The sequence below is a fragment of the Phascolarctos cinereus genome, unplaced genomic scaffold, assembly GCF_003287225.1.
Source record: "Phascolarctos cinereus isolate Bilbo 61053 unplaced genomic scaffold, phaCin_HiC Scaffold_4;HRSCAF=312, whole genome shotgun sequence".
NCBI lineage: Eukaryota > Metazoa > Chordata > Mammalia > Diprotodontia > Phascolarctidae > Phascolarctos > Phascolarctos cinereus.
The window spans coordinates 650074425-650100089 of record NW_027555847.1 but is presented as its reverse complement, the minus strand read 5'-3'; the positions used below and the strand labels follow the sequence as shown (position 1 = coordinate 650100089).

At 44.4% G+C, this 25665-nt stretch overlaps 1 protein-coding gene across 1 annotated transcript; it reads left to right on the top strand.

The window, feature by feature from the left end:
* The first annotated feature begins 14928 nt into the window (after positions 1–14928).
* LYNX1 (Ly6/neurotoxin 1) lies at positions 14929–23852 on the top strand. Its single transcript, XM_020995000.2, has 4 exons — positions 14929–15047; positions 18214–18328; positions 18754–18855; positions 19407–23852. The coding sequence occupies exons 2-4, from the start codon at positions 18277–18279 to the stop codon at positions 19616–19618; spliced, it is 366 nt and encodes a 121-aa protein (XP_020850659.1). The 5' UTR covers positions 14929–15047; positions 18214–18276; the 3' UTR covers positions 19619–23852.
* The last annotated feature ends 1813 nt before the right edge of the window (positions 23853–25665 follow it).

The window sequence follows — 25665 nt, the reverse complement described above, 5'->3', positions numbered from 1 at the left end:
CTTGGTTGGCTACCAACCCAGACTCTGGAAATCTGGGATGTTGAGGGTGGCACTACTTCTTCTCTAACTTGGGGGCATTGATGCAATACTAGCTGAAAATCTGAATTTTGGGGTGATGGAATTCTGAGGATCTTGTTCTGGAATGGGCCTTTTGAACTTACCAGGTCACAAGTTCCATCCACTCTCTTCACTGCTCACTGAGTTCCCCCATAAGCACCAAGGCAAAGAAAGAGTAGCTGAAGCTAATAGCCCTCTTTGAATGCCACCCAGCTAATCAAAAGGCCTCTTTCCCACAAATAGTTAGCCACCCAGAACTAGTTACAGAATATATACTCACGCTCCAAAGTCTGCCTCTCCAAGGCACGTCCCTTACACATCTTTACGGTTCTCCTTGTGGCATCTCCCTACTCTCCTCCATGTGGACATGCCATCTGAGGCATTCTAAGCATGCACCAGACCCTTATTATGAAAATACACCTCTTTCAAAAGGAACAGGATAGGTAAAAGGGGTGAAGATTGTATTGTATATTAAGAAGCTATGAGGAAATCCAATAATGGAAATATGGAAGTGTGGTGAAAAATGTTAAGGCAAGGATCAATGGAGTCAAGGACCAAAGTGACATTGTCACTAGAATACCAGAACTAAAGTGATATTGTCATCAGATATCCTACAGATCACCTGGACTGAAAAAGGAAATAGATAAAGAATTTAGGCAACAGATCAGGATCATGGCATGGTAGTATGATATGCTATTGATGTGGGGTTTCAGATATCTGATAGTGGCTTCTCTCTCTCTGCCCAAAACAGAGCTGCTAACAATTTCTTGACATAACTTATTGATAATTTCACCCTACAAAAAGTGAAGGAACCAACCAGGAGAACTGCTGTTCTGGATCTGACTTTCATGAACAAGGAAGAACTTGTTACCAAGATGAAATCAAAGGGAACTTTAGAGAGAAATGACTTAGAATTTGTGATGCAGGAGAGGAAAGCTGGTCACAGTCTAGCATGTATCCTAGATTTAGGGCAGAAGAATTCAAAGAGTTCAAAGAAAGAATTAGCCCTGTCCCAGGGTCTAAAATTCTGTGGGAGAAGATAGCCTTTGATAAAAGTCTGAAGACACAAAGAGAAACAATTCCAGTGGTAAGGACAAAGGGTAGTTGTCTAAAGACTAATGTGGATGCACAGAAAGCTCACCAACCAAGTTGGACTTTAAAAAATATGTGCAGCAGATAAAAGCTGGGGAAGGTGACAAAGGAAGGACACAAAGGCATGACATAGTTCTAGGAGAAGTGTCAGAGTCATAAAATCTCAGAACAACAGAAAGAGTGGTTCTTAAAGTTATATTGGGGGGAAGGGAGGAAAGAAGCCCAAAGAACAGCTGGAACTGCTGCTGGAGAGCATGAGGTGGTGTTAATTGAGGTCAGACAGAGGACAAAATTGTTCAACTGTTATTTAGCTTCTGTTTTTTTCCACAAGGGAAAATAATCTTCAGACTACAACAGAGAGAACAAAAATGGCTCATAAAGAGTTTATGCCCAGGGAAAGTAGGGAGATAATTGCCCTGGATGAATTAAAATCCCAAAGCCCTGAAGAGCTATGCCTTAAGAAACTGAAAGAATTATTGGATGTAATTGTGGAGTTATTGTCCACCATTTTTTAAAGACCATGGAAACAGGAGAGGTACTTGAAGAATGAAAAAAGGCAATGCTGTTCCAACTTTCAGGGAAAAGGGGAAGAAGAAAGAACCAAAGAAAGAGAGAGAGATTAGAGTCTGCAAATAATATACCAGTGAGCTTTATTTCAATTTCCAGAAAAACATCTCATTAGAGAAATAGTTAGAAATATCTGGAAGAGGATGTGGTGGTCATAAAGAATGAGCAGAATAACCTCAGAGTAAGCAGATGAGCAGATCAGGAAAATTCAGTAGATACCACTTTACCTAGATTTTGATTTAACTCTCAGGTATCATTGTGGAAAGCAGAATTTGACTGAGGAGAGGTTTACCACCTCCTCAAAAAAGACATAGAGCTGATTCTCCTAGACCATGCCTGTCCCCAACAAAGGGGCCAGGTTTGAGTGCAGCCTTCCTTTTGGTCACCACTCTCAACTCATATCTGGCTTCCTTATGTGGAAGGCTAAATGTTTTTCCTGGGCCTCCTGTATTTGAAGCAGTATAGCAACACAAACAATTAGAGGGTTCACAGTTTATTTGTTTGTTTTTAGCTTAGAGGCCATGGTCCTCAGTACCATAGGAATCTCTCTGCTTTTTGGATGAATTTAAGAATACAAGTTATCAATATAAATCATCACAGCTCAACAAGCCGCAAGTTTGACAGATCCCACCAACTGGACAGAAATGAGGATCTCCACCCTGTTTGAATTCTGTGTATTCAATCTAGCCAGTGACATTTTCCTATGATCCTTTTGGCATGCAGTGAAAACCAGACATGACTCAGAAGCAATGAAGACTCATCTTATCTTTATCTAGGGCAAGTCATCTTTAAAGTGCCATTGAAAGCATCAAATAGGCAGCATAAAAGGAATATAGAATTTAAATATCTATTTTTAGTGGGGGATGGAAGGCTAGGAAGAATAAAAAGAAGTACTTCATCAGCCTCTTGGCTTATTGGCCAGGGGGAAATTGCCCAGGGATCAGGCATATCCCATATTTTGTATGGATGAAGATGCTGACCCCCGATGGAATATGAGCACGCTTAAAATCATTCTTTTCTACCTCTGTCATCAGCCCATTTGTATACCTGTCTACTCCCCTCTCTTCTCTACTGCAGAATGATTCAGCAGTCCCTGATCCGATGGAAAATTCCACTCTCTAGCTCTGAGTTCACAATGGCTTTATAAAGGTCACTTCCTATCTCTGAGTCTGAAATTAGGATCTAAAATTAAATACCACAGTAGAGAAAAAATGTGTCCCTTGCCCCATAAGACATAATGCCACACTTTCACCTAACAGGTAACACCTCCCATTTCCTAGGATCTCTGTTTCTACAATCATTCATTGGATTTCCAGAGGATGGCTCACAACACAGAATTTCATAACAGAAGGAAGCTACAAACTGTAAATTGCCCTTTTCTTGGATATACAAGTTACACAGGAGTCCTCCTGTGAAGCTTCACTGTGGCTCTCAGGTGACCCTGCATTCTCTGCCAGCAGAATATAAGCTCTGGCATACTCTACCAAGCTGTAAAAGCTTTAAGTAAGAATCTGGTAATGAACTGGTATACATACGTGTTGTTGGAGGATTAGCCCACCTAAATCTAAACAACATCATAGTGAGGTGATAGTGGGTGATTAATTTTCCCCATAGTAATTTTTGACAATTATCTGCTAAATTATAGAGCAGATACTATCAGAGGCTGGCCTCTGTAAGATGAGATATTCTTATATTTTGTAGGGAAGACACATCTACAAAATTATGGGCTCTTGAAGAAATGAAATGTGGGATGGAGAAATAATCCCTGAAAAGTAGAAGTTTATAGGAAGGGAAAGAGAGTCAACCACTGTAGCTGGGGCTTCTCTCATTTATAATTATTCATTTCAATTCAATAATCATTTGTTAAGGGCTTACTACATGCCAGGCACTAGGCTAGACAGATGCTAATGATACAAAGGTGAAAACAAAATAGCCCTTACCCTCAAGGAGCTTTTATATCCTCCTCAAAACCGGTAAGGCAACAGTCCAGAGACGAATTTGAGGAGAAGCAAGATAACTTGAAGAGAGAAAGAATAAGGAGCAACAAAGATTAAGAAAGGTTTCTCAGAAGAGCCACCTGAGCTGAGCCTTGAAGGAAGACAAGGGTTTTGTAAGGATATACCCACTACACTAGGTGGCTCAGTGGATAGAGTGCTTTGCCTGGAGTCAGGAAGACTCCTCTTCCTGAGTTCGAATCCTGCTGCAGACACTTAACTAGCTGTGTGACCCTAGACAAGTCACTTAACCCTGTTTGCCTCAGTTTCCTCATTTGTAAAATGAGCCAGAGAAGGAAATGACAAATCCCTCCAGTATCTTTGCCCAAGAAAACTCCAGATAGGGTCAGAAAGAGTCAGAAATAACTGAAATGACTTAACAACAACAACAAGAAGAATATGCCCAGGGATTTTCCACTCTCAACTCTATTGATGAGCTTTTTCTGGTTGGGAGATGGATTTGAAAAAGCTTTCCCTTTTCCTTCTTCCCACCCTCTCCAGATTCTTCCAACTGAAAAAGGATCTTAGGAAGAAAGGCAAAAGTATGCAGTAGGCTATAGCCTTATCCTTCATGGGTCAGCTGTCACATTGTACCATTAAGGTGTTAATCACTGGTTCCCACCAGGGAACCTCAGCCATCTTCTCTAGCCCAGCATGATAACAATAGGAACTAACATTCATATAGTTCTTTAGGGTTTAGCACAGCACATACAACGTTGGATCCTCACAACAATGCTGTAAGAGAGATGCTATTATTATTCCCACTTTACAAAGGAGGAAACTGAGGCTGAGACAGGTTCAGTGACTTGTTAAGGGTCACACAGCTAATGTCTGAGACAGGATTTGAATCCAGGTCTTCCCAACCCCAAGACCACTGCTCTATCTACCCACGGTGGTGGAGGAGAAAGAAGAATGACTTTGGAAGATGAATATCTGAGTTCAAATCCTCTAGCCTTGAGACTTACCAGCTGTGGGACCCCATGTAGATCATCTTCCCTCTCTAAGTCTCAGTTTCTTCCTCCATTAAGTAGAGGCGAACACCTTTGCCCTATCTGTATTGCAGAACCATTGTGAAGAGAATCGTTCATTACATAAGTGTGAACAGTGAATATCACTAAGGGATCAGGGCCACGTGACTATACCAATATGGCGGAGACCCCCCACAGACTATCCCCTTCCTCCTCTGGGAGAGGGAAGATGAGAAGCCTCCTCACTTCTTAACAAAATCAAGAAACAGCCTGTTTTGTTATTAACCCCCCAAGTCTTCAAGTACCATTTTTTAGAAACTGTGAAAGAAGAGGTAGCCATACCATTTTAGGCCCCAGGCATGGATTTCACAAGGAACCCAGTCTCTTAGAGACTAGAGAAGAGGGCTCTGAATGTTTCCCATGGTCCTCAAAAATTCTCACACTTGGAACAATGCTCTGGACGCACAAGATGCTTATTAAATAGTGTTTGTTTAGTTGAATTGAACTCTCAAAGTCCTCAACTAATTGAGAAAGTAGAGTAGGTCAGACAGAGTCCTGGACTTGGAAACAAGAAGCCTGGCAACTCGTCCGGGCTTGGCCACTAACTCACTATACTACCTTGAGCGAGGAAAGTTCTCTTTCTTCAGCTAAATTTCTTCCTCTGTAAAGTTAAAGACTTGGACTCAGATCTCTAAAGCCCTTTTCAGCTCTAATATAATACGTTCTAAGGTCTCTCCCAACTCTGACATTCTGTGTTCTAAGAGTTCTTTTTATCTTACTATTCTATGTTCTAAAGTCCCTCTACTTGTGACATTTTATGTTCTAAGGTCCCTTTTATGCCTTAACATTCTATGTTCCAAGGCCTCTCCAGCTCTGACCAAGTTATAGGCTGGAGCCGAAAGTTGCAATTACCAACTGGTCCAAATCTGAGACTATAATTCAATCTAAACATATCTGCTTAAACACTTCAGAGATATTACATTCTTTTACTGGAGAGGGGTGAAAAATTCCTCTCTCTCTCTCTTTCCATTAATATAATTACAATCCTCTTTGGACCTGAGTAAACGGTCTTCAAAAAGAACGGTGGAGAAAATAAATCTCAAGCCACACGGCCAACTTTCAATGAGCCCTTCTACACTTAGGTTTGTCCTCAGACAACAGATGCACAGTACATCTCCTAGCCCATGTTGAAAGAGTTTCCAGCTTGGTAGTTCCTATCAGAGCTTATGTTCAACATGGAGAGCCTCCAAGAACCCAGGGCCACCTCCCTGACATGGCAAGATCAAGACGTAGGAGAAGGACTTTCTAGAATGCAGTATAAAAGTATTGTAATATACATATACGTGCCGTGAAATATAGATGTGGTATGGTGAACAGAGGACATGAGTTGCTTTGGTCAAGACAATTCATCACCTTATGACTAAGCCTGTGGTGATGAGTCTTTTCCCATTTAGCTGGGCTCAGTATAGGATCAAATAATCAGATTTGGAGTAGGAAATAATCTTAGAGGTCATCTAATTCAACTTTCCATTTTTCAGATTAGGAAACTGAGGCTCTGGGAAATGAATGAGAAACATGTGGACCATTGTCTAGCCTTCATTCAAAGTCTTTCCAGCTTGGAAGGATATGACATTATAATACATACATATCCATATATATGTATATATATATATATATTATATAATATGTGGATGAAGATATATGTGTATGTGTACATACATACATATACATATATACATACATATATATGTATGTATGTGTGTGTATATATGTGCGTATGTATATATATATATATATATATATATATATATATATATATATGTCCATCCACATATCTGGGCTCAAGAACAGAGGTTCACATCTAGACCAGTGTGGGGAAGGACAGGGAGTAAGCAGGTTAAACTTTTCTATAAAGAGAAAAGTTAGTATGTAAATGAGAGTAGTTTAAACTGCTTCCATTTATTTCAGCTTTACTATGGAACGCATTGCTGCACTTTAGGTCATGTTGTCCATAGAACACCTTCTGTGCACCCCCCTGTGGCGGTCCTGGGAACATCAGGTTTGTCTGAGACTTAGAAACACCCAAGTTCATAGACTATGAGGACTGGGGGGGAGCAGACACTGCCCTCTGCTGGCTAACAAGGACATGTAACCTCTAAAAAGTACACATTTGTACAGTCGTGGGGGTCAGGCCATGGGGTATCAGAACTAGACAGGATTTTAAAGAGCACCCTCCTTTCGCAGAGGAATAAACTGAGGTGAAGGGAGGTAGAGTGACTCCCCAAGTTCCGTTATGTAGCCAGGAAGGAACAGGGCTTGGAAACTCTGAGAACAAGTTCTTTGGTCCAGAGTCCGGGACTCCTTCCACTAGTTGCTATAGCATCTGCTCAGTTCCCTGGCCCCTCTATTCCATCCTACCATGGCTGCCACATTAATCTTCCTTAAGCATAGACGACGTTAGGGACCCATAGCTAGGAATCCTGGCACCTGAGGACACCAATTCAGTTGAAAGCAGGTGGTGGTGGAGGGTAAGGATGGGTCATTTTCTTCCAGCTTGCCCTGAGGTTACCTGAAAGATGGTCCTGGGACTGAACCTAGGGGAGAGCAGCGTTGCTGAATCTCAGAGCACTGCCAGGCACCACTTCTAAAGGGCCTGAAAGGTTGGGCAGATCACAATCGGGGATTGCTTCTCAGACTGTTACTTGCGCATGAAGACCTCCATTATCCCCTCTTCCCTGAAGGGCCACCTCATGATGACAGAAAGTGGTCTGAGGTCCTACTTCCTCCATGAAACCATTCTGGGTCCCCCACCCCAGCTGCTAGAACCTTCACTCCAAAGTTCTTTTGTATCTGTCTTGTAGAGATTTATCCATGGACATGCTGTTTCCCTGATTCAAAGTAAGCTCCTCAAGGTCAGTGGCTGCTTTGTCTTGGCTTTGTATCCCCAGGGTCTGGCAAATAGTAGACACACAATGCTTGCTGACTCATCAACAGAACAGGAGGAACTCCAGACGAATACTCATGCCCAGGATGGGTAGGATCCACAATTTCACCTGTGTAGGAAAGTCTTCTTTGCACCCAATCCATATATCCAATCTGTTGCCAAGCATCGTCCTCTCTACTTTCACAGGATTTATCACGTACGTCCCCTGATCTCCACACATATAGTCACCACCCCATTATAGGCTCTCATCACTTCTTTGTTGCTGTGGAGTCATTTTCCAGTCATGGACAACTCTTTGTGACCCCATTTGGTGTTTTCTTGGCAGAGGTACTGGTGTGGTTTGCCATTTCCTTCTCCAGCTCTTTTTACAGATGAGGAAAGTGAGGCAAACAGGGTTAAGTGATTTTCCCGGGGTCACACAGTTAGTAAGTGTCTGAGGCCAGATTTGAACTCGGGAAGATGAGTCTTTCTGACTCCAAGCCCAGTGCTCTAACCACTGCACCACCTGGCTGCCCCAAATATAAAATCTGCTTTGTATACTTTAAAGCTCTTCACTACCTGGCCCCCTTCCCTACCAGACTCTTATACTAATTCCTCTCTAGATACTTTGTGATCCAGAGACACTGACCTTACTGTCCCTAGCCCAGAACAATCTACTTCTTAGTCACTGTCTGCCTCCCCTGCTTGGAATACCAACACTCACCCCTGCTCCCTGGCTTCCTTCAAGACTCAGCTCCAATCTTATCTTTTTCAGGAGCTTTTCCCTCCTCTCCCTCCCCCCCCCACCCTGACTGCTAGCACCTTCCTTCTGACATTTCCTCATAATTATTTTCATGTTGTCTCCCCCAGTAGTATGTGAGGTCCTTGAGGCTAAAAACAGAGTATTTGACTTCCTTGGTATCCCTAGCACTTAGCACAGTGGCTGGCTTATAGAAAATGCTTCATAAATGCTTGTTGACTGACTGATTGAGTCGCTGAGTCACTGAAGATAGAGTTGTTGGGCTCATTTCCAAGCTGAACAAGGCCACATTATTTCTGGATAATGAAAAAAGCTGAAACTCTAATGAAAATCCACAATATCGGATGTATCTTCTCCTAAAATGGTTTCTACTTCCTGGGGACATTCACTTATAAGACTTTGTCCTGGTTGCCTGGGGAGTCAGGACCTGGGCACCTGGAGATTGCCAGTATGTTGTTCAGGAGCAGCCTATCTCCTCCAATTGGGATCTTCACACTGGTAACTGACTCTAGATCTGGGCAGTGCTACCAAAGAGGGCTGGAGGTGGGTCAGCTTCAAAGACAACAGCCAGAAAATCAAAAAGCATTTATCACACCGTCTTCTACCTCTCTAATTGTCCCTTCTCATTTTCCTTCCTTGGCTACTCTTCTCCTTCACTTCCAATGACCTTCATATGGCCTGGGCTCAACGTCTTTCTCAATCCTGGGTGGCCTCCTCTGGACACTCTCCAGCTTTTCAATGTCTCTCCTTAACTGTGGTTCCAACAACCAGTCACAACATATAGAAGTCTGAGCAGGACAGAGAACAGCTACAGAAGACAGTTGTCCACCATTCCCTCAGTCCTGAACACCATTTTTTCCCTTAATGCAACCAAAACTTCAATTAGCTTTTTGGATTGCTTTTTCAGTCTCTTGACCCATGATGAATTTGCAGTTGACTAAAACCCTGAGTTATTTTTCAGACAAGCACTTATTTTAGCCATACCTCCCTTATCTTGCACTTGTGAAATCAACTTTGTAACTCCCAGGTGTAAAACTTCATAAATATCGCTATTAAATTTCATCTTCCTAGATTCAGTCCAACAGTCTATGCAGTCAAGACTTTTTACTGGGGGGGTATCTTCCAATGTACTAATTCCCCTCCCCGCTTTATGTTATCTATAGATTTTATAAGGTTGCCATCTTTATCCAATTTGTTGTTAAAAATATTAAATAGCAGAGAGCCCAGCAAAGAATCCTAGGGCACTTCATTAGAGATGCCCTTCCAAGTTCATTATATACCAACCATTAATAATTGTTCTTCAAATCTTGTCATTCAACTGATTCTGAATTCTTCTAATTGGGCCATCATCAACAAAAACTCTTTTTTTTTCACTTCCCAGCCTATAATGCAGGATATAGTTATAAAGCTCGTTTGAAGACAAGGACCATATTTGTTTCAGGCCAGAGCAGAGACAGATGTCTGGGTATGGAACTCTGAGCCAAGAAAAATTATGTAGAGCTAAAAAGCTGGCTAAAGTTAGGCCTTGAAGACAGTTCAAGTAAATTAGTATGCTTGGCAGTTACCTATCCTCACCTGGGTAAATTCTACTAAAAACTTTCCAGTTGTCTTTACTCAAATTCTGTTTGCTACTCCCTTCTTTTAAATATAATTTTCTTCTTTGGCTTCCAAGACATTGTACTCTCCCAAGCATTCTCCCATACTCCTGTTTCTCTAAGTGGTCCTTTGTCTTTCCTTTTCCTTTTTCCTATTTATTAAAGTGCCCCCCCAGCTCTGTCCTTAACATTTCTCTCTCTCTCTCTCTCTCTCTCTCTCTCTCTCTCTCTCTCTCTCTCTCTCTCTCTCTCTCTCTCTCTCTCTCCTGACAATACAATCCATTCCTATGGTTTCATTTACCATCTCTGTACAAATGATTGCCACATCTGTATCTCCAACCTCTCTCTTCTTCTGAGTCCCAGATTGAAATCTCAAAGTATTGAATGTGCCCCCAAAACAAATCTACTAAAGATCATTTGAAAACACTAGGCAATGTCCACTCCACATTTGAAAGATTGTTATGTGGAAGATGGTTTAGATGTATTTTATTTGGCTCTAGAGGACAGAACTATGACCAGAGGGTGGAAGTCACGAACTAGGACAGTGGCATCAGGAGACTATGATTGGAATGAAACTAGTAAGAAATGAATGGATAAGATAGCAGCTGACTGGAGGAGAGGAAAATGAAAGAGTTAAAGTAGACTCCAAAGATTTCTAATTTGGGGCTTAGAAAGGTAGTAATAACCATCAATAGAAATAGAGAAGTTCAAAAAAGGGTCAGGTTTTGTGGGAAAGATAATGCTTTCCATTTTGGAATGCTTACTGTAATATAAATAGAATATTCTTTTCTTTTTTGTGGATAGGGAATAGACTGGTGATTTCATTGATATAAGAAGTTTCAAGGTGAGGAAACTCTATATCAGTGGAGGTCTACACACTGAGAGGTTAAATCATATAGCCAGTACATATCAGAAATGTTCTTCTTGACTTTGAGGCCCCCCTCTGTTTAACAACAACAACAGAAACAACAGCAATAAATAGGTAGTCTTCACATAGTATTTTAAGGTTTGCAAAGCACTTCACAAATATCTCATTTGATTCTCACGCAGCCCTGGGAGGTAGGTATTATGTTTGCCATTTTACAATTGAGGGAACTGGGGCAGACAGAGGTTTAAACTAGTAAGTGTCTGAGGCAGGACTCAGGTCTTCCTAAATGCAAGTCCATCACTCTATCCATTATGCCATCTAGGCTGCCAGATCCATACTGATTAATAAGGAGATTGCAGACCACTACAACCCCCAGAGATTTTTTTTTTTTTTTGCCATGGCCAATGCAGGAATTTGTTTTGCTTAATTATTCATTTTTGTTACAAGGGTTTTGTTTGGTTCTGCCCCCCCTTCCCTGACTAGGGAGGAATGATGTTGGAAGGGATAGAAGATGGACTTCAGTTCTTTGGAAAACATTTATTCTTGTACTTGTAAGGTTTACATTTCTGACCCTGAATAGAGTTCACAGGGGTTTTGCAGGACAGAAAAGGAATCAGACTGCCCTATTCACTTTTGCAATCACTTAGCAGTCAATTCACAGACAGCAACAAAGGAATCTTAGCACCTTCAGTTACCAAAAATATGTATATCTTAAATGACAAACCCTCCTATACAAGCATGAAGAAAGAGATCATGGCAGCTACAAATCAGAAATGGAATGAATTGTGGCTGTCATACTGTGGCTAGCCTTAACATAGAACTCAAGTCTAAGACTCTAGTTAGATTTATCCCAGATATGTTCTGCAACATTCTAATCTGTTGAGATCTTCTTTGAATCCTGAACATTCCAGAAGATTCTAACCTGTTGTGATCTCTTTTTGAATCCTGAGTGTGTCATCTAATAAATTAACAACTGTCAGTTTTGTAGTGTTTATAAAATTGATAAATGGACTGTATCTTGTTTATCCAGTCAGTGGTGAAAATGTCTGGAAGAGCAGGGCTAAGCACAGTTACCTGAAGTACTCCACTAAGGTCTTCCTTCAAAGACCTCAATCCATTAACATGGCACCATTTGGAGGCTAGTCATTCAGCTATTTTCAAAGCCACATAACTGTACTCTGCTTCTATGTTTCTCCTTCCCACCATGAATGCCTGTCACATGCTTCACTAAAATCTAGATCAGTCATAGCATTCCCATGATTATCTCTCATAGATCATCCTCCAGATGACTGAGATAATCTAAACCACCATAAGCTTCCTTTCAAGGGATTTCTCATCAGGTCATTCTTCCTCACATCACCAACAAATCTGAAAAGGCAGCTGCTTTTCCAAGTCTTTTCTGGCTGACAGTGAGTTTGCTGAAGAAGGTTTCTGGGCAGAATAGTTTGACCTTCTATCTCTGCTCAATCAAGTTAGAAACTATAAGTGAAGGAACAAACCAGTTTACTTTGTACTGGCACAATCTGGTGGTATAAATGGTATGGCCACTGACTTCCATGATCAATCCCTCTGTTTACAATATCCAGAAACTTCCTAGTGATGCTTTTCCTTAGTGATCTGATCTGGAGGCTAAGGAACTTCACCTGCTCTAAGCTGATAAGACCAAAAATCTCCTGCTGAGCCAGAAGTCAAGAAACCCTGTCAGAAAGGGAAATGAGTTAAGTCTTAGCCTAGCCTTCCTGGTCCCAAGTTTTGGCAGTCAGTTTACTGAAGTTGTGTTGGACCCTATTAATAAAGTTCATCATATTAGATTTGGCCCAATGTACTAGCCCTGTGAAGATTTTTTTTTTTGGGGGGGGAGATTCCTGTTTCATCATCCAACATGTTAACTAGCCCTCACATCATCCTCAGTTTTGATAAGCATGCCCTTTAGACTTTCATCCAAGTCTTTGATTGAAAAACAATTAACAACAACTACAACAACAAGACAAACAGATAAACAAAAAAACTAAACAGAACCAAGGACAGATCCCTGGGACACTGCTAGAGACCTCCCTCCTGGTTGATTTCAGTTGATTAATCACCATCATCATCATTGCTAAGATTTATATAGCACTTACTACATGCCACGTGCTGTACTAAGCACTTTACAGATATGATTTCATTTAATCCTCACAACAACCGCAGGAGGTAGGTGCTATTATTAGCTCTGTTTCACAGATGAGGAAATTTAGGCAAGCAGAGGTTAAGAGACTTTCCCAGGATCACACAGCTAGCAAATGTCTGGGTCCAGGCATCTAACTAGTTCTGAATCTTCCCAAATGTATCTAATCCCCATGTCTTTGTCTTGCCCACCATGAGAGCATGAAAAGCTTTGTCAAATCCTTTGCAGAGATCCATGTATACTCATATATGGCATTCCCCTAATTTACCTATCTAGTGACCCTCCCAACAAAAGAAATGAGGTTAGCCTTGCAGAGTCTAATCTTAATGAAATCATTATTTTAATCTTCGCTTCCCTTTTGTGAATGTTCACAAACCACCCTTTTAATAAGATGCTTTTAGGAACCTATTAAGAAATCAGAGCTACTTCATTGGGCTATACTTTGAGGACTCTTCCCTTCCCTCTTTTCCTTTCTGAAAATCTGAATCCCAACAGTTAAATGCAGGATGTGAAAAGAGTCATAAGTGTAGATCAGGTTCAGGGCTTCAGGAGTTCATATTAGGAAGAGATCCAATGGGACCTTGGAGGAAGACACTGTGGGAAAGATTTCAAAGGACTAACTGGGTGGAGTGGGGAGGGGGTAGATTTCAGATGTAAGAGAAAAAGTTGCTTGTATACTGGGAGCATTCAGTGATTCAGGTATACAGAGTATGAAGAGAATAAAGGAAGATAAAATTGGAAAGATAAGAGAGGAGGGGGGCAGATTCCAGACTGTGAAGGGCCTTGAAGTCCAGGAAAAGACATATAACCAGTAGACAGATTATATAAGTGACATGGTGAAATGAATCTGGAAGGAGGGATTAGATAAGGGAGAGACTGGAAGGGAGGACATTTTGGAGATCACAATAATCCACATAAGATGTAATAAGAGATAAAGAAACGAAATGAGGTAGTCTCCATTTGAATAGACATACAGAAAATAAATCACATTTTAATAGATCATTAAGGTTTGCAAAGTGCTTTTCTCACAACAATCCTGTGAGTTAGACGTATTTGTGTATGTATATGGATGTATGCTTGTCAATGTGTATCTGTGTGATTGAGGGTGATTCTGTATCTGGGAATGTCAACACACGCATGGATGTTTTCTTAATCTAGCCTCCTGTGACTGTCTCACAGCCTCTCACTCGCAGTTCTGGGGACAGACTGGTTAAAGACAAAGGTGTGGTGTTTTAGGATCAGCTCTGGAGAGATGAGGGGTGGGAGTGGGGGGTTGAGGATGGTAAACTAGGGGTGGTCCAGAGTTGGGAGTGAGATGTGGGGCAGAACTGGCTTGGGATTGGGGACAGGGGCCAAATTCTTGGCTGGGGTCAGTATGTAGAAGGTTCCTGAACAAAGTAGGGGTGGTGATGGTGCAGTGAAGGATTTGCCGCAGAGATTATGTAAGCATAGGGAAACAGGTTGGGAGGGGTGAGGAGAACTCTGCAGGGAGGTGGTGAAGTAGATTTTGCAGAGGTTTTGAAGAAGGTGGGGAGACTGCGGACAAGGATGGGGGGAATAGGGGGAGGGAATGACTGCAGTCTGCATCTGAGGGAGGGAGAAGGAGGTGTGGGGCGGAGCCCAGAAAGGACTGCAGAGGCTGGGGCCCAGCCTGGGGTATAGTCTGATGTGTGGGTCTCCCATGGGCTAAAAGCTTAGTTTGGGGGAAGGGGTGACGATGAGGGTGGGTGGGAGGGTAGGGGGAGAGGGGTCCTGGCAATATTCTGAGTCAAGGACCCGGACTTGGGGTAGGATTTTAGGCTAGGAGCCAAAATTCTGCAGTGGAGGTGGGGTTGGAGGAAAGGAGGGGGCTCTGCAGTAAGGGAGCGAGAGGCGGAGCTGGAGGGGGTCTGGAGAGGGGGCGGAGCCTAAGAGGGTCTAAAAGGCGGCGGTGCCCCTCTGTCGCCTCACTTGCGCCGCAGCCGCCGCTGCGGCTGCAGCTGCGGGCTTGGACCTCGATGGACCACGATGGACCTGGACTGACTTGGAAGGACCCAGATGGACCCGGATGGACCTGGACGTGAGTGATATGTGGGAAAGCCTAGAGCCTGGGAAGGGTCTCTTCTGGACCCTACCAGTTGCTGTAAACGGCTGTTTAAGGGGCTTCTCAGGGAGGAGGAGTCAAGGCAAATAGGGTAGTCCTGGGCTCCTCTACCTGCTGGGATGAACTGGGGGCTTCTACAGAAACTCCTTAGCTCCCCACCCAGCCTTGTCTTCCACATTCCTGTCCTTCCCTGATCTCCAATTCCCCCAGGATTTCACCTTCCTCTACCAAGTTCTTCCCTCGCCCCCCCTCCAGCATCTCTCCTTCTCCAGTCCGCCAGTTCTTTCCCCCTCAATCTCTGCACCCCTACCGGGCTCGCCCCCCCCAATATTCCCCGTCTCCCAGTCTATGCCCGGCACTCCGCTTTCCCCTCACTCTGGGCTATAATAATTACTATTATGATAGCTATTGTTTATATAGTTGCTGACAACTTATAAAAATGCTTTGAGGTTTGTAAAACGCTTTTCCTGTATTTTCTCACTTAGACCTCATAACAACCTTGACAGGGAGGTGATATAATTATTCTCATTTTACAGATGAGGAAATATCCCTTCCCTCCTCCCTAGGCTCCTTTAGAGCCCCTTTTTGACTGAGGGAGCGGGGGGGAGATTGCGGCAGAGGATGGGGCGGGATGGGGGCGGGATTTTGGCACTGCAGAATGCTGAATCAGAGGGACCGCAGTGTTGACGCAATGGTGGCGCAGTGGTGGCGCAGGTAATGGGGACAAAAAGAGAGACCGGATTAACAGTTAATGAGCCCTAGGAAGGTACCAACATCCCCGCTCCAGGGCCGTAATGATGATTTTCCTTCCTAATTAAGTCGCGCTCTTATTTTTCTAAAAGATGCCCGAGATCTTTTAACGCCAAACATGGGATTAGAGTTAGTGGATAAGGACCATAAGACTGTGCCCTAGGGAAGGATGCTTTCACTTGGGCGTAGATAGAAACAACTAGAAGTCACAAAATAATGTGCATAAAATACTAATTATTACGTAAAAACTTAATAATAGTATTAATGCGTCGTATTTCTGTGTTAACTTTAAAGTTTGCAAAGCTTGTTTCTCAAAATACTCCTCTGACGCAGTTAGTGCCAGTATTGTTCTCATTTTACGGAAGGGGAAACTAAGGCTCCAAAGATTCAGTGACTTGTGGATGATGGTCACGAAATTCGTCTGCATCTTAGGGCTCATAAATTACGCCAGAAGGGGCGCGGGGCGGGGCGGGGGCGGGGTGGAGGCGGGATTCTGGTACTGCAGAATGCTGAATCATAGGGACTGCAGTGTTGACGTAATGTTGGTGCAGTGTTGACGTAATGTTGGTGCAGTGTTGACGTAATGGTGGCGCAGTGGGGCTGCGGTTAATGGGAACAAAAATATCGGATTAACAGTTAATGAGCCCATGGAAGGTACCAACGTTCCCGCTCCGGGGCCGTATTGGTGATCTTCCTTCCTCAAGCTTTCGGTCAGTTCATTTTTCCCGAAGGATGCCCGGGATCCTTCGACATCAGTGCTGGGGCTGGGATGTGTGACTTGCTGATGGGGTTCACAAAGGTAGTCAACATCATAGAGCTCGCTGATTAGAGCAGAGGGTGTGGCAGGGTGGGGGCGGATTTCTGGTACTGCGGAATGCTGAATCATAGGGACCGTAGTGATGGCGCAGTGATGGGGGACAAGCAGAGAGGCTGGATGAACAGTTAATGCGCCCTGGGAAGGTACCGACAACTCCGCCCATCCTTTTAACCCTTACCAAGCCTACTGCACCATGAGAATGGGCGAGACAGGGGCTGGTGACTGGGTGTTTAGACAGCACAATATATCTGGGGGCAAGTCTCTAGAGAGAAGGAGGGGTTTTTGTTTGTTTATTTTAGGGGGCTTTTGTGACCTAGGCACCAGGATGTCTGACCTAAACGCCTTCTGCTGCATTAGAAGCTCCTTTCTTGAGCAGAGACTGAATAAGCTGAGTCACAGCCCCCTCAGTCTACTGTTCAGACATCCTAGCAGTATCTCCTGAGCCCTCCCCCTTCTCAGCAGTGTTATGCAGGGCTCAGGTGGGAGGGGGACTGCGGCAGAGAGGTGAAAGGAGGGGCCCTCAGGGAGCTCACAGTCTAGGTTGCGGAGAGCCCTAGCCAACAAGAATAGGGAACCGTTGGATGGGCGTGGCCCAGGCTCTCTTAATTGGAAGCCATTCACGTAAGATCTTTTGAAGAAAATGCGGATGTTTAACCTTCAGAAGAAAAGACTTGGCAAGGAAGGGAGGGGATGCATTTCATCAAGTTTGAAATGCTGTCTTGCTTGAAGACTAATGGTTAGACAATGAGAAGGCAGATTTTAGCTAAAGATAAAATCAGTCCCCTTCACAGAAAACCTTTAGGTGAAGGCTGCATGGGTATTTATTAGGTTTATTGCAGAAACAATTCCCTGGTGAGGTACACCTTGGGCTAGGTGGACAGCTCATAGATTTGATGAGTCTATAGAATTGATTAAAGAACAATCTGGACTAGGATGGTCACAGGGAGGGCTTCCTGGAGGAGGAAGTGTTTGAGTGAGCCCTTGAAGATAACTATCATGAGGACTTCCATATAGTCAATGCCTAATAAATGTTTGGTTTCATTAAGAGCTAGAAGGGGCCACTTGCAACCAGGAAGAAGTGGGTTCAAATCCTACCCAAGTCTGTGACGCAGAGCAGGTCATATGATGTCACTGAGCCTCAGTTTCTTCAACTATAAAATGAGGATAAAGTGGCATCTACCCCACAGAGCTATTGTGAGGACCCGATAAGATAATATCTTTAAATAATCTTTAAAGCACTTTGCAAACCTTGATAAGTAATAACCTCATTTTACAGATGAAGAAATAGAAGCCAAAGGAAATAATATGACTTGCCCAAGTTCATGAAGCTGGTAAAACATTAAGCCAGGATTTGAACAGATGTTTTGTGACTCCAAATACAGTGTCCTTTCCAAATGAAGAGTTTGAAATGAATTGAAGGATGGGTGGGCAGAGAAGAGAGAATGACAGGAGGAGAAACAGGGAATGCTTTGAGCAGAGCTGGACAGGAGCAGGGATGGGAGACTTGAAGCCTTTCTTTAATCCTTTCCTCCCTATGCTTTTTTCCCCCTCTTTTCCCCTTAACCTTCTCTCCAGGCTGAAGAATCCTGCCTGCAGCTTCCTGCTTCAACTTAGCAATCCTTCCCCCGGCTTTCAACCATGAAATTCTTTCCAATCCTGCTTCTCATGACCATCATGGCCCAGCCACTCAGTAAGGAAGACAACCAGTTTGACTTCCAGGGGTTGGGGTGGGATGGGGGAGGTGCCCAGAAGGGCTGGAATTCTAATGCTTCTCCTCGCCTTATTCCAGCAATCCGATTCTAGGAAGGAATATCTGGGACCATAGCAGAATCGAAGGGTCTAGGATACCAGAGGTGGGAGGAAGGGGTAGGTTGTGTGAGATCCATGATGCCAACCACTTGAAATATTAGAAAAAGAGAGAGAGAGGTAAATGTGCCCTGGGGGGAACAACAGCTGTGGCCTGAGTCCTTGAGTCCAGTCCTTTGGGAATGTACCTGCCCAGAAGGCATCTCCCCCATTTCCAATGTTTGGGCTCTAGCCAGAGATAGTAAGGATTGGGGGGGAAGGTAATGTTAACCTTTTAATAACTACGTTCTGTATCTCCTCTATACATAGCCCATGCCCTGGAATGCTATGTCTGTGAATACAAAGGGTACAACTGCTTCAAGCCCATGAGGTGCCCCAATTATGTCAACTACTGTATGACCACCCGGACCTGTAAGTAGTCCCATCAACCCTTTCACAATTAGGGCTAGAATTTCAAAATGTTGCAACAGCAGTGACCAAGTCAGAGCTGAGACAGACCTGAATAATCATCTCATTACATCTCTTGAGACCTTGAGACAGGGAGAGGAAGGAATTTATCATATCTTGAGATACAGTGGCAAAGCCAGGGCTTAAGAGACAAGGCTAGGCTTTGAGAGCTCCATTTGATTTCTTCCTACCATTCCAGTAAATATTCCATTGTAATTTTTCCACCTTCAGATGATTCTGAGGATGTGACTCTTACCCTTTATTCCTCATCAAGCTCTTGAAGCCCATCCTTTCCTGGCTGTGTCTGTCCTGCAGCTTCTTAACATGTGGGGGCCCTGCCATAAGTGAGCTCAATCACACACTGGAGGAGACAACAGAATAGAAAACTCAGGCCCTGTCCTCATGGAATTAGTCTTAGAGAGGACTGGGGCTCTCACCTTGGGGGTAAGGCTGGGAAGTGCTCAGAGCAAAAGCTGCCCACCCCTGGAATCATGAACATGTTTCTTTTTGTTCAGATATCACTCCAACCAGGGTAACAGTCAGCAAGTCTTGCGTCCCCACCTGCTTTGAGACCCTGTACGATGGCTACACCAAGAATGCTGCCACCACGTCCTGCTGCCAGTATGACTACTGCAATGGGGCTAGCCTTGGGGCCCAGGCCTCCTCAGCTCTGGCCCTCACCACAATCCTCAGCACGCTCTGGGGGCTGCTCCCCCCCAGCCTCTGACCCAGGCTAACTGGACCCCTTCCCTTTTCCCAGAAGCCCCAGATCAACTTGGCTCTGTGAGAGATGAGGAGAACATGGCGACTTCATAACTGTCCCTGGCCCCTGCCCCGCACACTGAGCCCCTCCCATGGCCTCTTCCCAGGACCGCTTCATCTGCCACAGCCCCCAGCACTCGTGGGATGTCAGACTCCCCAGGTGCTTTCTGTTCAAGTCTAGATCCTCCCCTTCCCATACTACCAGGGGATGGGAGTGGTCCTCCTTTCTAACTAATCCGTAGGCTTCTTCTCTGCCTGTCCACTGAAGTCAGAGGAATCCGTTTGGAGCCCAAAGTTGGGGGGGCAGAAGGGGAAGAGGCTCTTGGATTCTTGGATTTCCCTATACCCTTGTTCCTGGACTAGTTTTATTTTTATGCTGACCATCTTGGAACTCTTCACACTTCTGCTCCTCAACCCCATCCACTTTTCAAAATGTCTGACTTTGAACTTGATTGACTAATGTGGGACCTGACACCTGAAATCTTCATGGATCTGCCATCCACACTGGACTCCTTCTGCGGGGATGAGTGTTGGGGGAAGACCAATTTAGGGTGGGGTATGGAGGGGGGGTGAGGCACATACACAGGGGTTGGACAAGTATGGTTTTTTGTTACCTGTTGAGTTCTGATGGGGGATAGGGGGTAGGGGTGGAAGCAATAGAGTACTGCTGCTGGGGAGGGAATGGGAGATATAGAGAACCTGGTCAAAGGGGGAAAATACCCCCATCCCCAGGAAGCCTGTGGTCTGAGATGGATTTGTCATAGTTAACCCCTTATTTCAGTTGGCTCTTCCAGAGAGGAATGGGAAGAGATTGTGTCCACAGGAAGGTAAAGCCTACCCAAAGACTGACACATACCATGAAAGGTTGAGATAGAGGGCAGCTTTTCCTGAGCTGTCCTGGGAAGGTCCTCACAGATAGAATTGCTGAACGTGAGAGCTGGAAGATCCCTTAGAGACCACCTATTCCAATCCTCTCATTTTACAGATAAGGAAATTGAGGCACAGGGAGGTGAGGTGACTTGTCAATGGTCACAAAGTGAGGTTGTGTGTAACGCTGGGTCCCCATGGGTTCCCACACAACTCTGGATCCTCTTGTTACATCTCTGGTCCCCTGTGCTATTGTGAGTCACTTATCCCAAAACCTCAAGCTTGAGCCCCGGCCATTACATTTCTATGCCACACCAAAGAAAATATACATGACCATTGAAAAACACACACACACACACACACATTTCATTACAGCAGAATAGGAAGGTAAATAACAGGGTAGAAATGTCTGTATTCATGCACAAAAAGATTGCCATATCCTGTGCTTTTAACCCCCCTTTCCCACCCCTAGCTATTCCACTTTCAGTTCAGACCCAAGGAACCTCAGTGAACCTTAGGGTTTGAAATCATCTGCCTCTTGGGTTTCTTTCCTTCCAGTCTCAGTGGGGCGAGATAAATAGAATGAATGTTTAAGAGCTGAATGAAAGCTGGTCTCCTACCACAACTCTGGAATCATCCCATAGTGGTCTGGCCAGGCTATGTAGCCGCCTGTGTTCCCCACAGCTCTCACAGCCCCACTGTTTGCTTTTCCCATATGCTCATTTCTGTAGCTCCTGAACTGCTATGCTTCAGTACCTTCTGATCTCTCTCATCATATAGTAGCTACCTCCCTTTTCCAAGTCTGTGCCCCCACTCCTTAATCTCCGATCCTTAACATCTGTTCTGCCCTTCCAAGTCTGCACTGCCAGCTCCCTCCATGTGGCTGCTCTCCCCTTCCTAGTTTAAGCCCACCTGACACAGTTCCTCTTCATCCAGATTTTGCAACCAACTGCCCATCTACAACGGTTGGAGAGAGGGGATTCGACTTCCCCGGTTCTCCATCATTTCTGTCCTCCTGATGCCAGGGAGTCCAACGAGCTCCCCTGTGGGCAGCAGGCGGTTTTAGTGTGTTGCCTTAGCAGAGTCCCAATGCCAACCCCCAGCTTCTTCTGGTGCTTCTCGTGTGCCTCTGTGCAGGAACGCCCTTGTTCCCCTGGCCTGCATCTGCCTGTTTCTGTAGCTGTGATCTTCACAGTTCTGTGGCCAGCCCACCTGACAGCTCTCTGGCTTGCCAAGCTGCTGCCCCTCTCCCACATCGCTGCTCCAACCTGGAAGCCCCTGTTCACCGCTCTGCCGCATTTGCCTCTGTAATGGGCTGGCCTAACTCCTGTGGGTGCATGCCCACTTCTGCTGCTGTGGCACCCATCAAACATCAGTCTGGTGGACCACAGCTTCCTGATAAACCTGTGCTGAATTCCTTTCTTAAGTGCACCCAGTAAACAAGTGTCGATATTGGCCAATCGATGGGAGACGGAGGAATACAGCCCAGAAGTGAAGGGGTGGGAGGGTGGGCCTCTTCAGAGGCCTTCCTTCTGGGCTGTTGCCAGAGTGGCTTGCCTTGACCTGTGGTCCTGAACCTTTTAGCATCTGAGAGAAGTGTTACCGACCCACCTTCCACTCTCTCTCTGATGCTTGAGGGGACAGGACCCAGGAAAGGCTTTGAGGACTGAGGTTAGGATCTTTGGGGTCTAGACAAAGCCCCAAATGTATCTTTGTTGCTTGGTACTGGTGCACTGGAATTCGGCTTCTGATCAAAGTCTGGATTCCTCTTGAGTGAATCCAGCACAGATGTGTTTGTTTTGGTCCACAAGTCAAAGTAAGACAGCTGCTCCACCGGCTCTTTTGCAGCTGTCTGCAGGTGGTTTTCCCACAGCAGGCTGCCTTGACCTCTGGTCTCCTGACCCTTCAGGAGGAGGTGGCCCTGCTTATAGTTCCTGCCCATCTGGACTCACTTCAAGGTCTGCTTGTACTGTAGCAGCCTCCTTTCTGCCTCAGTTTCCCGTCCCTGAGGCCAAGTGACACCAGTTTGGGTAATTTCTGATGTGTCTGTCTCCTCTCTCTCTCTCTCTCTCTCTCTCTCTCTCTCTCTCTCTCTCTCTCTCTCTTCTCCCCTTCCATTGCTCCCTCTCCCTCCCTTTCTTTTCCTTTCTCCTTCTTTCCCTCTTCACCCCTTCCTCTTTCCTCCCACTCTGCCTTTTCCTCTCTCTATCTTTCCTACCTCTATGTTCCCTTTACATTCCCTCCTATCTCTCTTCCTCCCTTTATAGCTCTTCCCTCCTTCCCTCTTCTTCTCTCTCTCTCTGGCACATCAACTCAAGTTATTGAAAGACTACCCTGATAGGTGCCACAATAGGGGTGCAACAATAGGGTTTCCCCTTGGGTACTTGGGTCAGTCTGTAGTTGTTTATGTGCTCAACAGGCAGTGCTCCTGCAATCATCAGCTTCTGGAGCAACCTTGCCCAATGGAGCACAAAGTTAGAAGCTGCATTTCCCTCCTCTTGGAGGGAACTGAGGGACTGGACATCGAGTTCCTGTGAATTCTCTGCACCTCCAAATTATCCACACTCTGCAAGCACCACAAATCATAACCTTGGAACTCTGCATTTTGGGGGAGTGTAATTTAAAACAACAACAACAACTCACATTCACAACTCTACAGTCTATACAACCTGGTGGAAAGCTGGTTCCCTAATACAACAGTACAGGCAGGTTGACAACCTGCATTCCACAGAATTATTGCCACTGGGTTGGGGGCTGCTGAGGATGGAGTTTCCCTCCTCTGGAGAGTTTCTCTATGACTCTCAGACTCCCCTCTCACCATGTTGGCTTTATCCTTGTTCACTATTTCCCAGAGGGGAGGGGGGGAGGTAATAACTAATTCCAAAGTAACCCCAATAACACTTGTCTTTTTATTGATATTGGAATTTCCCAGTTTCAGGAAGTTCATGATAAAAGTTATCCCTTCTCCATTCCAATAAACCTTAGCCAGGACTCAACAACCCCTCCAAGTGCCCTAGGCAGGCTGTAAAGTCTTTGCAATACAATCACAATTATCCAAATAAGTACCCCCCAAAAAAAACCAAAAAAAAAATAACAAAAAAATAACAAAAAACAAAAACAATAGTCCTCGAACTGTCCAGTCCTGTTATGTGTCGGATTTTGAACACCTGAATAGCCCTGGTGACTGACTATTCAGCTCTGTTCTTCAGGTGTGTAATGTATGATGACAATTCAAAACTTAACTCACATCCACAACTCTACAGTCTACACAACCCGGTTCTACAATGTCACTACAACAACACACAATAAACAATAACTCCGGAAAAAAAAAGTTGTAGAGTGGTTATTTGGTTCAATTTATCTCTCATAATAAGTTATACTGAAACTCTTTGCTGTTAAATTTCAACCAAGAAAAAGGGAGGTACCTGCAAAATAGACAAGAATGGTGAGGAGGCTGCAAATGGAAGTTCTGTATACCTTGAGAGATCAGTTCCCAAGATGTGGGTATGCTAGGACAAGTAATAAGAACAGGGCACCCCCATCAGTCTAGGCAAGGACATTAAAGGCCTCAGGCCTCTTTATCCACCCAGTTGATAGCATGCCTTCCCTTGATCATGGCCAGAGAAGGAAAGAGAGCTGAGCCGTCTCCACTGGAGTCATGTGCACATCTAGCTCTGGCACAGAAGACTATGAAAAAGGCATTCCAAGTTGTTGGAATATCTGCATATTCTCTGAAGTCAGGAAAGTGGAGAGACGCTTTCCCTTACAGTCATCATGCTTTCAAGAACAAGATCACCAAGCTTGCCCTTGGGCAATCTAAACAAAGAATCTATATTCCCCACCCAAGCCTGAGAGAAGGGAGTTTCACCTTAGATTAGAAATCTGATCTAGTAGTAATACCCAGAATGAGGAAAAGGTTAATTCTATGTTCCATCAGCCCTGTCCTTGAGAGACTGAACAAGGAAATATGACAGGGAAAAAAACTTGGGTCTCCCCAATGTTAATAATTGGCTATTAATATGAGAAAGAAATAATCATTTCTCTCAATTTGAACTCAGGTCTTCCTGACTCCAGGCTCAGCGCTCTATCTACTAGCTGCCTCCTAATTGCACAACCTAGTTGCCCAGGTCTTCTGATTCCCAAAGAAGCCCTCTTTCCACTGCCTCCCTCAGTCTCGCATGTTTTTCTTCTGAGTTTCTGTGAGATAACCCAACCTACTATGTGTAAGGTATTGTGCTAGGCACTGAGAATTCAAAGAGAAAAATGAAAACAGCCCCTGCCTTCACATCTTCTTTTAGGGGAACAGGAGGGAAGATCCAGTGCATCCCCAGATAAGGAAATACAAAGTAGACCCTATGGGATTCCAGAAATGGGGAGAAGACTAATGATAGAAGGATCAGGAGGTAGAGCCTGAGCTAAGCCTTGAAGGGAAGGAGGGATCGAGGAGGAAGTGCATACCAGGAATTTGGGGATGTGCAATGCAAAGGTAGGGCATGCAATATTGTGTGCTGGGAAGGGTAGATAGTCCCATCTGGCTGGGAAAATGCACATGAGGGAGTTATGTGAAATGCATCTGGAAAAATAGACTGGAACCAGAGTGTGAAGGATTTGAAATAACAGAGAAGTTTGTGTTTTGTCCTAGGGAGCTAATGAAGATGTTCAAGCTCAAGAGAGTAATACATTCTGAGCTCTGCTTTAGGAATATCTGCTTGGCAGATGTAAAAAGTAAGGATTGGAGAGAGAAGAGATGTGAAACCAAGAGGTAGATTAAAAGGCCATTGAAACAGTCCAAGTGAGATGTGGTGAGGGCCTGAATTAGGGTCCATGGTCCTCTGAGTGAAAGTGACAGTGTGGATTTGACAAATGTGGAAATGGAATTTATAAGACCTAGAAATTGATTATATATGGTAAATGAGGAAGAGTGAATAGCCAAGGATAATTTCTAGATTGTAATCTATGTAATTAGAAGAATGGTAGTACCTTCAACAGAAATTGGGAAGTGAGGAGGAGTGGTGAGTTAGAAGGGAATGATAAAGCAATCCATTTTGGATGTATTAAGAAATGCCTATTAGACACACAGGTGGAGATAACCAGCAAGTGGTTGGTGATGCAGGATAGGAGAAAGATAAGGGACATATGTGGCTT

Excerpts from the sequence above, each read along its gene's own strand:
- LYNX1 (XM_020995000.2), top strand. The coding sequence starts at position 18,277 with ATGAAATTCTTTCCAATCCTGCTTCTCATGACCATCATGGCCCAGCCA. Across the intron at positions 18,329-18,753 it reads CATCATGGCCCAGCCACTCA|CCCATGCCCTGGAATGCTAT; the intron begins GTAAGGAAGACA and ends CTCTATACATAG. Across the intron at positions 18,856-19,406 it reads CTGTATGACCACCCGGACCT|ATATCACTCCAACCAGGGTA; the intron begins GTAAGTAGTCCC and ends CTTTTTGTTCAG.